At 65.0% G+C, this 14,378-nt stretch overlaps 1 protein-coding gene across 1 annotated transcript in view; it reads left to right on the forward strand.

The window, feature by feature from the left end:
• The first annotated feature begins 1,193 nt into the window (after positions 1-1,193).
• LOC144951383 (uncharacterized) overlaps positions 1,194-14,378 on the forward strand; it is a 19,787-nt gene continuing 6,602 nt past the window's right edge. Inside the window, exons 1-4 of the mRNA XM_078881622.1 lie at positions 1,194-1,264; positions 3,570-3,687; positions 13,093-13,204; positions 13,892-14,062. Of these exons, the coding sequence (XP_078737748.1) occupies positions 1,224-1,264; positions 3,570-3,687; positions 13,093-13,204; positions 13,892-14,062 (442 nt within the window). The 5' untranslated portion in view covers positions 1,194-1,223. The remainder of the gene's footprint in view (positions 1,265-3,569; positions 3,688-13,092; positions 13,205-13,891; positions 14,063-14,378) is intronic.

Below are 14,378 nucleotides of genomic sequence, written 5' to 3' on the forward strand. Positions count from 1 at the left end.
GCCGTGTTTGAGGTTTCCATGAATCAGAATGTTTATTTCGACTGGAGGAGGAATCCGATGAGCTATGAAGCTCTTTTTCCACATGTCCAGTAGGGGGCACGGGCTCAGAACGTGACGACAACAACAAACGGTACAAAAACACGAAGCGCTGCACAGTTTAGGAAAGAAAAGCAAATCACAAAAACATATCTAGAAATAACACTTTTTTATCTTGACAAGTAAGGCCCACTGAGCTATTAGCTTATTCAGAATCGACATGGCTGTCGCAAATGATAGTTCGACGAAGTTGCCGATTATCATCGTGTGGAAATGTCCCGTAGCAGCCAAATCATCTAAAACACGCGAAGCTGACTGAACCCAACTGAGCCACATTGACATTCGAGTTGCCAAGTGAGACACATTGGGGAGGGGTTTATTTAAGACTGGGAACTTGGGTTCAAATTTAAGTTTCACATCTGTACAAGAGACTCTTCTACTTATGAACATTCGACTTACGAACTTTCAGAGATACGAACAAACCAGTTGCCTGTTCAAACCCAGAGTTGTAAGTTCAAACGCCGTGCAATAGATGGCAGCAGTGGCATTAACATCTGCAGTACGTGAAGAACCAATGGCATCGACATCTAACAGGACATGATACAACATTTAAAGCCATTCCCCACATATTCTTGGTTCTTTCGGTAAAGTCACGTTGAAGGGAAATAATAAAATAATAAACCCACAGCAAGAAAATTTGAAAAAACCGCCACTTTTTTCAAAATTTGTTGCTGTGGTTTTCACACCTGATGATGATTGCTTGTGTTGCAATCGAAACGTCTTGATAATTTTATTGTTTTTTTATTTTGTTATTTCCCTTCTACGTGACTTTACCGAAAGAACCAAGAATATGAATCCCTGCAGTCACGAAAACTTTACATCGAAACATTCCCCACGTGTTGAGTGTACACGCCGCACAACGTGTTTGGAATCGACGCCAGTAAAGTTGGACTTACGAACAAATCGACTTACGAACAGACCTGGAACCGAATTCGTTCGTAAGTAGAGGAGTCCCCTATACCCGTTGCCGTGGTAACGGGAGCCGTTGATGAAAGTCGTTGGCGGGGCTCGGCCGTCACGTGCTGAGGGGGGGGGTCGCGTCGCCCAATCAGGACGCGACCGGCGGCGGGACGCGGACCAATGAGAGATGCGGACGCGGCGCCTCGCGCGTTCAAATCGCGGGGACGATGGCGGCGGAGACGACGCGCGGAGCGGGAGGAGCGCTTGGGTGGGGGCACACTCGGAGACCGGGGACAGACACGGGGACAGACACGGGGACAGACACGGGGACAGACACGGGGACAGACACGGGGGGGGAGACACGGGGGGGGAGACACGGGGGGGGAGACACGGGGGGGGAGACACGGGGGGGGAGACACGGGGGGGGAGACACGGGGGGGGAGACACGGGGGGGGAGACACGGGGGGGGAGACACGGGGGGGGAGACACGGGGGGGGAGACACGGGGGGGGAGACACGGGGGGGGAGACACGGGGGGGGAGACACGGGGGGGGAGACACGGGGGGGGAGACACGGGGGGGGAGACACGGGGGGGGAGACACGGGGGGGGAGACACGGGGGGGGAGACACGGGGGGGGAGACACGGGGGGGGAGACACGGGGGGGGAGACACGGGGGGGGAGACACGGGGGGGGAGACACGGGGGGGGAGACACGGGGGGGGAGACACGGGGGGGGAGACACGGGGGGGGAGACACGGGGGGGGAGACACGGGGGGGGAGACACGGGGGGGGAGACACGGGGGGGGAGACACGGGGGGGGAGACACGGGGGGGGGAGACACGGGGGGGGAGACACGGGGGGGGAGACACGGGGACAGACACGGGGGGGGGGGGTAGACACGGGGGGGGGGGGTAGACACGGGGGGGGGTAGACACGGGGGGGGGTAGACACGGGGGGGGGGTAGACACGGGGGGGGGGGTAGACACGGGGGGGGGGGTAGACACGGGGGGGGTAGACACGGGGGGGGGTTAAGTAGACACGGGGGGGGGTAGACACGGGGGGGGGTAGACACGGGGGGGGGGGTAGACACGGGGGGGGGTAGACACGGGGGGGGTAGACACGGGGGGGGGTAGACACGGGGGGGGTAGACACGGGGGGGGGTAGACACGGGGGGGGTAGACACGGGGGGGGGTAGACACGGGGGGGGTAGACACGGGGGGGGGGGTAGACACGGGGGGGGGTAGACACGGGGGGGGGGTAGACACGGGGGGGGGGTAGACACGGGGGGGGTAGACACGGGGGGGGTAGACACGGGGGGGGTAGACACGGGGGGGGGGGTAGACACGGGGGGGGTAGACACGGGGGGGGTAGACACGGGGGGGGGTAGACACGGGGGGGGGTAGACACGGGGGGGGGGGGTAGACACGGGGGGGGGGGGTAGACACGGGGGGGGTAGACACGGGGGGGGGTAGACACGGGGGGGGGGGTAGACACGGGGGGGGGGTAGACACGGGGGGGGGGTAGACACGGGGGGGGGTAGACACGGGGGGGGGTAGACACGGGGGGGGGTAGACACGGGGGGGGGGGGTAGACACGGGGGGGGGGGGTAGACACGGGGGGGGTAGACACGGGGGGGGGTAGACACGGGGGGGGTAGACACGGGGGGGGGTAGACACGGGGGGGGTAGACACGGGGGGGGGTAGACACGGGGGGGGGGGTAGACACGGGGGGGGGTAGACACGGGGGGGGGGTAGACACGGGGGGGGGGGGTAGACACGGGGGGGGGTAGACACGGGGGGGGGTAGACACGGGGGGGGGGTAGACACGGGGGGGGGTAGACACGGGGGGGGGGTAGACACGGGGGGGGGTAGACACGGGGGGGGGTAGACACGGGGGGGGGGTAGACACGGGGGGGGGTAGACACGGGGGGGGGTAGACACGGGGGGGGGGTAGACACGGGGGGGGGGGTAGACACGGGGGGGGGGGTAGACACGGGGGGGGGGTAGACACGGGGGGGGGTAGACACGGGGGGGGGGGGTAGACACGGGGGGGGGGTAGACACGGGGGGGGGGTAGACACGGGGGGGGGTAGACACGGGGGGGGGTAGACACGGGGGGGGGGGGTAGACACGGGGGGGGGGTAGACACGGGGGGGGGGGTAGACACGGGGGGGGGGTAGACACGGGGGGGGGGGAGACACGGGGGGGGTAGACACGGGGGGGGGGTAGACACGGGGGGGGGGGAGACACGGGGGGGGTAGACACGGGGGGGGGGGGTAGACACGGGGGGGGGGGGAGACACGGGGGGGGGTAGACACGGGGGGGGGGGGTAGACACGGGGGCATGGGGATGTAGGAGACACGTGGGGGACACGGGGACGTGGGGAACATGGGAGACGTGGGAGACACAGAGAGCTATTGGAGACACGAGTGACGTGGGGACATGGGGGGGGCATGTCATCAAGTCGAGTCAACAAAGTTGACTGCCACCACACGGCCACTCGGTTGCGCCCCCCTTCCCCGAGCAACATGGGGCGGCGTGAGTGAGGTGTGACAGGTCTGGCCGCGTGTTCGCAGGGTGCTGGAGGAGGCCGACTCTCTCCTCCTCCTCCACGCGTCTCGGGGTGGCCACGACGACGGGAGCCGTGACGAGGTGACGGCGGTGCCGGCCAGCGTGGCGTACGAGCGATCGGTGGTAAGCCGTGCGTGTGGTGCGTGTGTGTGCGTGTGGTGTGTGTGTGTGCGTGTGGTGTGTGTGTGTGTGTGCGTGTGGTGCGTGTGTGTGCGTGTGGTGCGTGTGTGTGCGTGTGGTGTGTGTGTGTGTGCGTGTGGTGTGTGTGTGTGCGTGTGGTGTGTGTGTGTGCGTGTGGTGTGTGCGTGTGGTGCGTGTGTGTGCGTGTGGTGCGTGTGTGTGCGTGTGGTGTGTGTGCGTGTGGTGTGTGTGTGTGCGTGTGGTGTGTGTGTGTGCGTGTGGTGTGTGTGTGTGTGCGTGTGGTGTGTGTGTGTGCGTGTGGTGTGTGTGTGTGCGTGTGGTGTGTGCGTGTGGTGCGTGTGTGTGCGTGTGGTGCGTGTGTGTGCGTGTGGTGTGTGTGCGTGTGGTGTGTGTGTGTGCGTGTGGTGTGTGTGTGTGCGTGTGGTGTGTGTGTGTGTGCGTGTGGTGTGTGCGTGTGGTGTGTGTGTGTGCGCGGTGTGTGCGGTGAGGTGGGAGACGTCATACACTGGGAGTCCATAATAGAGGTTGTTTTGGGTTAGATTGTGTGAATATATAAGTGTGTCGTTAAGACCCGCCACCACCCGACACAGCCAACTAGTAAGGGTTGTCACGTAAACAGAACGTGGCCAGCTCGTCACTAGTACAGCACTAGTGTGTAGTGTATAGTGTAGTATACTAGTACAGCACTAGTGTGTAGTGTATAATGTAGTATACTAGTACAGCACTAGTGTGTAGTGTATAATGTAGTATACTAGTACAGCACTAGTGTGTAGTGTATAGTGTAGTATACTAGTACAGCACTAGTGTGTAGTGTATAATGTAGTATACTAGTACAGCACTAACCGGTTGTGTGTTGGAGAGCCAAGCCACGACATTTACAATCTGAGTACGACAGTAATTACAACTGGGAGTGTGGAGTGAAAGGGTGGGGTGGGTGAGGTCGGGTTAAGTGAGCAGGTGGGCGAGTGAAGGGTGAGCTGGGTGAGTGGCAGGGTGAGGTGGGTGAGTGGCAGGGTGAGTGGCAGGGCGAGTGGCAGGGTGAGCTGGGTGAGTGGCAGGGTGAGCTGGGTGAGTGGCAGGGTGAGGTGGGCGAGTGGCAGGGTGAGTGGCAGGGCGAGTGGCAGGGTGAGGTGGGCGAGTGGCAGGGTGAGCTGGGCGAGTGGCAGGGTGAGCTGGGCGAGTGGCAGGGTGAGGTGGGCGAGTGGCAGGGTGAGCTGGGCGAGTGGCAGGGTGAGCTGGGCGAGTGCCAGGGTGAGCTGGGCGAGTGGCAGGGTGAGGTGGGTGAGTGGCAGGGTGAGCTGGGCGAGTGGCAGGGTGAGGTGGGTGAGTGGCAGGGTGAGCTGGGCGAGTGGCAGGGTGAGCTGGGCGAGTGGCAGGATGAGCTGGGTGAGTGGCAGGGTGAGCTGGGTGAGTGGCAGGGTGAGCTGGGCGAGTGGCAGGGTGAGGTGGGTGAGTGGCAGGGTGAGCTGGGTGAGTGGCAGGGTGAGGTGGGTGAGTGGCAGGGTGAGTGGCAGGGCGAGTGGCAGGGTGAGGTGGGCGAGTGGCAGGGTGAGCTGGGCGAGTGGCAGGGTGAGCTGGGCGAGTGGCAGGGTGAGGTGGGCGAGTGGCAGGGTGAGCTGGGCGAGTGGCAGGGTGAGCTGGGCGAGTGCCAGGGTGAGCTGGGCGAGTGGCAGGGTGAGGTGGGCGAGTGGCAGGGTGAGGTGGGTGAGTGGCAGGGTGAGGTGGGCGAGTGGCAGGGTGAGCTGGGCGAGTGGCAGGGTGAGCTGGGCGAGTGCCAGGGCGAGTGGCAGGGTGAGCTGGGTGAGTGGCAGGGTGAGGTGGGCGAGTGGCAGGGTGAGGTGGGTGAGTGGCAGGGTGAGGTGGGCGAGTGGCAGGGTGAGCTGGGCGAGTGCCAGGGTGAGCTGGGCGAGTGGCAGGGTGAGCTGGGTGAGTGGCAGGGTGAGGTGGGCGAGTGGCAGGGTGAGCTGGGCAAGTGGCAGGGTGAGGTGGGTGAGTGGCAGGGTGAGGTGGGCGAGTGGCAGGGTGAGCTGGGCGAGTGGCAGGGTGAGCTGGGCGAGTGGCAGGGTGAGGTGGGGCGAGTGGCAGGGTGAGCTGGGCGAGTGGCAGGGTGAGCTGGGCGAGTGGCAGGGTGAGCTGGGTGAGTGGCAAGGTGAGCTGGGCGAGTGGCAGGGTGAGCTGGGCGAGTGGCAGGGTGAGGTGGGCGAGTGGCAGGGTGAGGTGGGTGAGTGGCAGGGTGAGGTGGGCGAGTGGCAGGGTGAGCTGGGCGAGTGGCAGGGTGAGCTGGGCGAGTGGCAGGATGAGCTGGGTGAGTGGCAGGGTGAGCTGGGTGAGTGGCAGGGTGAGCTGGGTGAGTGGCAGGGTGAGGTGGGTGAGTGGCAGGGTGAGCTGGGCGAGTGGCAGGGTGAGCTGGGCGAGTGGCAGGGTGAGCTGGGCGAGTGGCAGGATGAGCTGGGTGAGTGGCAGGGTGAGGTGGGTGAGTGGCAGGGTGAGGTGGGCGAGTGGCAGGGTGAGCTGGGCGAGTGGCAGGGTGAGCTGGGCGAGTGGCAGGATGAGCTGGGTGAGTGGCAGGGTGAGCTGGGTGAGTGGCAGGGTGAGCTGGGCGAGTGGCAGGGTGAGGTGGGTGAGTGGCAGGGTGAGCTGGGTGAGTGGCAGGGTGAGCTGGGTGAGTGGCAGGGTGAGCTGGGTGAGTGGCAGGGTGAGGTGGGTGAGTGGCAGGGTGAGCTGGGTGAGTGGCAGGGTGAGGTGGGTGAGTGGCAGGGTGAGCTGGGCGAGTTGCAGGGTGAGCTGGGTGAGTGGCAGGGTGAGGTGGGCGAGTGGCAGGGTGAGCTGGGCGAGTTGCAGGGTGAGCTGGGTGAGTGGCAGGGTGAGTGGCAGGGCGAGTTGCAGGGTGAGCTGGGCGAGTGGCAGGGTGAGCTGGGTGAGTGGCAGGATGAGCTGGGCGAGTGGCAGGGTGAGCTGGGCGAGTGGCAGGGTGAGGTGGGCGAGTGGCAGGGTGAGCTGGGCGAGTGGCAGGATGAGCTGGGCGAGTGGCAGGATGAGCTGGGCGAGTGGCAGGGTGAGCTGGGCGAGTGGCAGGGTGAGCTGGGCGAGTGGCAGGGTGAGCTGGGCGAGTGGCAGGGTGAGCTGGGCGAGTGGCAGGGTGAGCTGGGTGAGTGGCAGGGTGAGCTGGGCGAGTGGCAGGATGAGCTGGGCGAGTGGCAGGGTGAGCTGGGCGAGTGGCAGGGTGAGCTGGGCGAGTGGCAGGGTGAGCTGGGCGAGTGGCAGGATGAGCTGGGCGAGTGGCAGGGTGAGCTGGGCGAGTGGCTGGGTGAGTGGCAGGGTGAGCTGGGTGAGTGGCAGGGTGAGCTGGGCGAGTGGCAGGATGAGCTGGGCGAGTGGCAGGATGAGCTGGGCGAGTGGCAGGATGAGCTGGGCGAGTGGCAGGATGAGCTGGGCGAGTGGCAGGGTGAGCTGGGCGAGTGGCAGGATGAGCTGGGCGAGTGGCAGGGTGAGCTGGGTGAGTGGCAGGGTGAGCTGGGCGAGTGGCAGGGTGAGCTGGGTGAGTGGCAGGGTGAGCTGGGTGAGTGGCAGGGTGAGCTGGGCGAGTGGCAGGATGAGCTGGGCGAGTGGCAGGGTGAGCTGGGTGAGTGGCAGGATGAGCTGGGTGAGTGGCAGGATGAGCTGGGTGAGTGGCAGGATGAGCTGGGTGAGTGGCAGGATGAGCTGGGTGAGTGGCAGGATGAGCTGGGTGAGTGGCAGGATGAGCTGGGTGAGTGGCAGGATGAGCTGGGCGAATGGCAGGATGAGCTGGGCGAGTGGCAGGATGAGCTGGGCGAGTAGCAGGATGAGCTGGGCGAGTGGCAGGGTGAGCTGGGTGAGTGGCAGGGTGAGCTGGGTGAGTGGCAGGATGAGCTGGGCGAGTGGCAGGATGAGCTGGGCGAGTGGCAGGGTGAGCTGGGCGAGTGGCAGGGTGAGCTGGGCGAGTGGCAGGGTGAGCTGGGTGAGTGGCAGGGTGAGCTGGGCGAGTGGCAGGGTGAGCTGGGCGAGTGGCAGGGTGAGCTGGGTGAGTGGCAGGGTGAGCTGGGTGAGTGGCAGGGTGAGCTGGGCGAGTGGCAGGATGAGCTGGGCGAGTGGCAGGGTGAGCTGGGTGAGTGGCAGGATGAGCTGGGTGAGTGGCAGGATGAGCTGGGTGAGTGGCAGGATGAGCTGGGTGAGTGGCAGGATGAGCTGGGTGAGTGGCAGGATGAGCTGGGTGAGTGGCAGGATGAGCTGGGTGAGTGGCAGGATGAGCTGGGCGAGTGGCAGGGTGAGCTGGGTGAGTGGCAGGGTGAGCTGGGTGAGTGGCAGGATGAGCTGGGCGAGTGGCAGGATGAGCTGGGCGAGTGGCAGGGTGAGCTGGGCGAGTGGCAGGGTGAGCTGGGCGAGTGGCAGGGTGAGCTGGGTGAGTGGCAGGGTGAGCTGGGCGAGTGGCAGGGTGAGCTGGGCGAGTGGCAGGGTGAGGTGGGCGAGTGGCAGGGTGAGGTGGGTGAGTGGCAGGGTGAGGTGGGCGAGTGGCAGGGTGAGCTGGGCGAGTGGCAGGGTGAGCTGGGCGAGTGGCAGGATGAGCTGGGTGAGTGGCAGGGTGAGCTGGGTGAGTGGCAGGGTGAGCTGGGCGAGTGGCAGGGTGAGGTGGGTGAGTGGCAGGGTGAGCTGGGTGAGTGGCAGGGTGAGCTGGGTGAGTGGCAGGGTGAGCTGGGTGAGTGGCAGGGTGAGGTGGGTGAGTGGCAGGGTGAGCTGGGTGAGTGGCAGGGTGAGGTGGGTGAGTGGCAGGGTGAGCTGGGCGAGTTGCAGGGTGAGCTGGGTGAGTGGCAGGGTGAGGTGGGCGAGTGGCAGGGTGAGCTGGGCGAGTTGCAGGGTGAGCTGGGTGAGTGGCAGGGTGAGTGGCAGGGCGAGTTGCAGGGTGAGCTGGGCGAGTGGCAGGGTGAGCTGGGTGAGTGGCAGGATGAGCTGGGCGAGTGGCAGGGTGAGCTGGGCGAGTGGCAGGGTGAGGTGGGCGAGTGGCAGGGTGAGCTGGGCGAGTGGCAGGATGAGCTGGGCGAGTGGCAGGATGAGCTGGGCGAGTGGCAGGGTGAGCTGGGCGAGTGGCAGGGTGAGCTGGGCGAGTGGCAGGGTGAGCTGGGCGAGTGGCAGGGTGAGCTGGGCGAGTGGCAGGGTGAGCTGGGTGAGTGGCAGGGTGAGCTGGGCGAGTGGCAGGATGAGCTGGGCGAGTGGCAGGGTGAGCTGGGCGAGTGGCAGGGTGAGCTGGGCGAGTGGCAGGGTGAGCTGGGCGAGTGGCAGGATGAGCTGGGCGAGTGGCAGGGTGAGCTGGGCGAGTGGCTGGGTGAGTGGCAGGGTGAGCTGGGTGAGTGGCAGGGTGAGCTGGGCGAGTGGCAGGATGAGCTGGGCGAGTGGCAGGATGAGCTGGGCGAGTGGCAGGATGAGCTGGGCGAGTGGCAGGATGAGCTGGGCGAGTGGCAGGGTGAGCTGGGCGAGTGGCAGGGTGAGCTGGGCGAGTGGCAGGATGAGCTGGGCGAGTGGCAGGGTGAGCTGGGTGAGTGGCAGGGTGAGCTGGGCGAGTGGCAGGGTGAGCTGGGTGAGTGGCAGGGTGAGCTGGGTGAGTGGCAGGGTGAGCTGGGCGAGTGGCAGGATGAGCTGGGCGAGTGGCAGGGTGAGCTGGGTGAGTGGCAGGATGAGCTGGGTGAGTGGCAGGATGAGCTGGGTGAGTGGCAGGATGAGCTGGGTGAGTGGCAGGATGAGCTGGGTGAGTGGCAGGATGAGCTGGGTGAGTGGCAGGATGAGCTGGGTGAGTGGCAGGATGAGCTGGGCGAATGGCAGGATGAGCTGGGCGAGTGGCAGGATGAGCTGGGCGAGTAGCAGGATGAGCTGGGCGAGTGGCAGGGTGAGCTGGGTGAGTGGCAGGGTGAGCTGGGTGAGTGGCAGGATGAGCTGGGCGAGTGGCAGGATGAGCTGGGCGAGTGGCAGGGTGAGCTGGGCGAGTGGCAGGGTGAGCTGGGCGAGTGGCAGGGTGAGCTGGGTGAGTGGCAGGGTGAGCTGGGCGAGTGGCAGGGTGAGCTGGGCGAGTGGCAGGGTGAGGTGGGCGAGTGGCAGGATGAGCTGGGCGAGTGGCAGGGTGAGCTGGGCGAGTGGCAGGGTGAGCTGGGCGAGTGGCAGGATGAGCTGGGCGAGTGGCAGGGTGAGCTGGGTGAGTGGCAGGGTGAGCTGGGCGAGTGGCAGGGTGAGCTGGGTGAGTGGCAGGGTGAGCTGGGTGAGTGGCAGGGTGAGCTGGGCGAGTGGCAGGATGAGCTGGGCGAGTGGCAGGGTGAGCTGGGTGAGTGGCAGGATGAGCTGGGTGAGTGGCAGGATGAGCTGGGTGAGTGGCAGGATGAGCTGGGTGAGTGGCAGGATGAGCTGGGTGAGTGGCAGGATGAGCTGGGTGAGTGGCAGGATGAGCTGGGTGAGTGGCAGGATGAGCTGGGCGAGTGGCAGGGTGAGCTGGGTGAGTGGCAGGGTGAGCTGGGTGAGTGGCAGGATGAGCTGGGCGAGTGGCAGGATGAGCTGGGCGAGTGGCAGGGTGAGCTGGGCGAGTGGCAGGGTGAGCTGGGCGAGTGGCAGGGTGAGCTGGGTGAGTGGCAGGGTGAGCTGGGCGAGTGGCAGGGTGAGCTGGGCGAGTGGCAGGGTGAGGTGGGCGAGTGGCAGGGTGAGGTGGGCGAGTGGCAGGGTGAGGTGGGCGAGTGGCAGGGTGAGGTGGGCGAGTGGCAGGGTGAGCTGGGCGAGTGGCAGGGTGAGCTGGGCGAGTGGCAGGATGAGCTGGGCGAGTGGCAGGGTGAGCTGGGTGAGTGGCAGGGTGAGCTGGGTGAGTGGCAGGGTGAGGTGGGTGAGTGGCAGGGTGAGCTGGGCGAGTGGCAGGGTGAGCTGGGCGAGTGGCAGGGTGAGCTGGGCGAGTGGCAGGATGAGCTGGGTGAGTGGCAGGGTGAGGTGGGTGAGTGGCAGGGTGAGGTGGGCGAGTGGCAGGGTGAGCTGGGCGAGTGGCAGGGTGAGCTGGGCGAGTGGCAGGATGAGCTGGGCGAGTGGCAGGGTGAGCTGGGCGAGTGGCAGGGTGAGCTGGGCGAGTGGCAGGGTGAGCTGGGCGAGTGGCAGGGTGAGCTGGGCGAGTGGCAGGGTGAGCTGGGCGAGTGGCAGGATGAGCTGGGCGAGTGGCAGGATGAGCTGGGCGAGTGGCAGGATGAGCTGGGCGAGTGGCAGGGTGAGCTGGGCGAGTGGCAGGGTGAGCTGGGCGAGTGGCAGGGTGAGCTGGGCGAGTGGCAGGGTGAGCTGGGTGAGTGGCAGGGTGAGCTGGGCGAGTGGCAGGATGAGCTGGGCGAGTGGCAGGGTGAGCTGGGCGAGTGGCAGGGTGAGCTGGGCGAGTGGCAGGGTGAGCTGGGCGAGTGGCAGGATGAGCTGGGCGAGTGGCAGGGTGAGCTGGGCGAGTGGCTGGGTGAGTGGCAGGGTGAGCTGGGTGAGTGGCAGGGTGAGCTGGGCGAGTGGCAGGATGAGCTGGGCGAGTGGCAGAATGAGCTGGGCGAGTGGCAGGATGAGCTGGGCGAGTGGCAGGATGAGCTGGGCGAGTGGCAGGGTGAGCTGGGCGAGTGGCAGGGTGAGCTGGGCGAGTGGCAGGATGAGCTGGGCGAGTGGCAGGGTGAGCTGGGTGAGTGGCAGGGTGAGCTGGGCGAGTGGCAGGGTGAGCTGGGCGAGTGGCAGGGTGAGCTGGGCGAGTGGCAGGATGAGCTGGGCGAGTGGCAGGGTGAGCTGGGCGAGTGGCAGGATGAGCTGGGTGAGTGGCAGGATGAGTTGGGTGAGTGGCAGGATGAGCTGGGTGAGTGGCAGGATGAGCTGGGTGAGTGGCAGGATGAGCTGGGTGAGTGGCAGGATGAGCTGGGTGAGTGGCAGGATGAGCTGGGCGAATGGCAGGATGAGCTGGGCGAGTGGCAGGATGAGCTGGGCGAGTGGCAGGGTGAGCTGGGCGAGTGGCAGGGTGAGCTGGGCGAGTGGCAGGGTGAGCTGGGTGAGTGGCAGGATGAGCTGGGCGAGTGGCAGGATGAGCTGGGCGAGTGGCAGGGTGAGCTGGGCGAGTGGCAGGGTGAGCTGGGCGAGTGGCAGGGTGAGCTGGGCGAGTGGCAGGGTGAGCTGGGCGAGTGGCAGGGTGAGCTGGGCGAGTGGCAGGGTGAGGTGGGCGAGTGGCAGGGTGAGGTGGGCGAGTGGCAGGGTGAGCTGGGTGAGTGGCAGGGTGAGCTGGGTGAGTGGCAGGGTGAGCTGGGCGAGTGGCAGGATGAGCTGGGCGAGTGGCAGGGTGAGCTGGGCGAGTGGCAGGGTGAGGTGGGTGAGTGGCAGGGTGAGTGAGTGGCAGGGTGAGTGAGTGGCAGGGTGAGTGGCAGGGTGAGGTGGGTGAGTGGCAGGGTGAGGTGGGTGAGTGAGCGACTGTTCAGCCGGATGGGTGAGCGGTACCCGTCAACCCACACGGTTCACCCCGTGTTGTTGTGCAGGGAAATTGAGTTGTCAGGTCCATACGGCGTACAGCCGTTTCAATGCGGGCTTTGTAGGATGAACGTTGAGATTTATAGGGGCTCGGGGTGACCAATACGGTCTGAATTGGTCTGTAATGAGGTTGGCACTAATAAGGGGGTTGACAGTATGTAGTGGTGAGTGTAGTAGTGGTGAGTGTACGAGTAGTCATTGTCTTGGTGAGTGTAGTAGTGGTGATTGTGTTTGTGTTTCTCCCTTGTGATGGGACTTTGTAGGATGAACGTTGAGATTTATAGGGGCACGGGGTGACCAATGCGGTCGGAATTGGTCTGTAATGAGGATGGCACTGATAAGGGGTTGACAGGTATGCAAGCAGGTAGATGGGTGAGAAGGTGAGGGATCGAGCAGGCGGGTGAGTGAATTGAGCGGGGGGGGGGGGGGTGAGAAGGTGGGTGGGCGATTTGAGTCGTGCGATTTCGAGAGTGACTTTGTTGAGCGACCGGTGGCTCAGTGCGGCCCTGGCTTGAGACTCCTAACTAGGATGAAGCACTCCCACGACCCCGACGCGTCTCTGTTGGCGCGTCGACAGCCAGGGGGGTGAGCCGTGGCGTAGCGGTGAATGCGCCGCGCTACGAACCTGGCAAACCCGAGTTGAATTCCCGCTCACGGCCAACGGCAGTGACGATTATCTGGAACCGGTCCTGAGCCTTCCCTAGGTCGACTCGGCCTCGAACGAGTACCCGCTGCGACGTGTAACAATCGCCAACTGGGGATGCAAAGGCGGCCGGGCGTGGTGCTGGCTACCCCAGCCCCCTCGTGTGCCGTACCGGCCTTCTGCCATGCGTTGACAGCACCCGAACAGTCTGTTAAGTCTACACCTTCTGTCAACAGTGGGAGCTGCGCAAAGTCAAGAGCTGCTTCATGGCGCGATACGTGAACCACCACATGGTGAAGTTCCTGTGCGGGGACGAGGACCGCCGCCTGATGGACGCCGCCAAAATCGGTGCGAAGCAACGCGACGCCTCTGGGTGGCGCGGCGGGGGGGGGGGTTAGCCCGGCACCACACGGCACCACACGGCACCACGCACCACACGGCACCACACGGCACCACACGGCACCACACGGCACCACACGGCACACACGGGTGCCCGTGGTCAAACCAGGTTCTCGAGTGTAGCGAGTTGACGGTCTCCGCCACCTGGCCACTCGCCTGCTGGCTCTACGGGGGTGACACTCGCCCGAGGGTCTAGACTCAGGGTCCTCGACTTTGTTGGCCATCGCGGTCCCCCAATGAAGTTTCACTCGGTGCGTTGGAGTCTCCGCAACACGACATCGGCGTTTCACCAACACATTCAACATCTCTCTTGCACGATATCCATGCTGCAGACTTCGTGCACCCCCCCTCAAATCCTGAGAGGCTAGGAGGTGGGGGGGGAGTGGGGAGCACGACCCACCGGTTGGGGACTGCCGACCTCGACTTTAGATCGGCAACGTTTAATAAGGAAAGAGAAACGTGCTGGGAGCCCAATTAATTTGGCAGTGACGCTCTCACCGGCACGCAGAATGAAACGTCGGCAACACCGCGCGGCACGACCCGAAAGAGGCACAACCGCGTAAGGGGCCCCCGCCCCCTTTAGAACGGCCGCGTTGCTCACAACGGTTCTGCCACGCGCGCGTTGTGACGGCGCAGGAGCGGAGCTGGCGGCGACGCAGCGCGAGGTCAAGCGGCTGAAGGGCGCCTGCGGCCGCGTGGAAGAGGCGGTGGGGGTGGCCGCCGACGAGCTCTGTGACAACCTGGAGCTGCTGGAGGCCGCGCGGGGACGCCCTGCGCGCCCGGCTCGCCGCCAGGCGCACCGACGCGGTGAGGCACCGGCGTGTACAGCCACGGCCCTCGGTGGAGGAGGGGGGGGGGTAGCAAGTCGATGGTCTCCGCACGTTCGCCGATGATCACACCCACGCGCTCACAAATTGTTTGTGATATTACATTCCTTCTACAGTTAAATTGGCGAATTCCAACGTAAACTTTTATGGGCGCGTGCAGTTGCACCAACTGCACACTCGTAGTGGTTGCAGGGGTAAACAACAAAACCGATTGTTTATTTTACCAGCTGAGGCCCGCTCAGCTACGTAGCTCTTTTTGAGGAGTGACCTGGCCATAAATGATAGCTTAACGAAGT

This window comes from Lampetra fluviatilis, chromosome 62 (genome assembly GCF_964198595.1).
Source record: "Lampetra fluviatilis chromosome 62, kcLamFluv1.1, whole genome shotgun sequence".
Lineage (NCBI taxonomy): Eukaryota > Metazoa > Chordata > Hyperoartia > Petromyzontiformes > Petromyzontidae > Lampetra > Lampetra fluviatilis.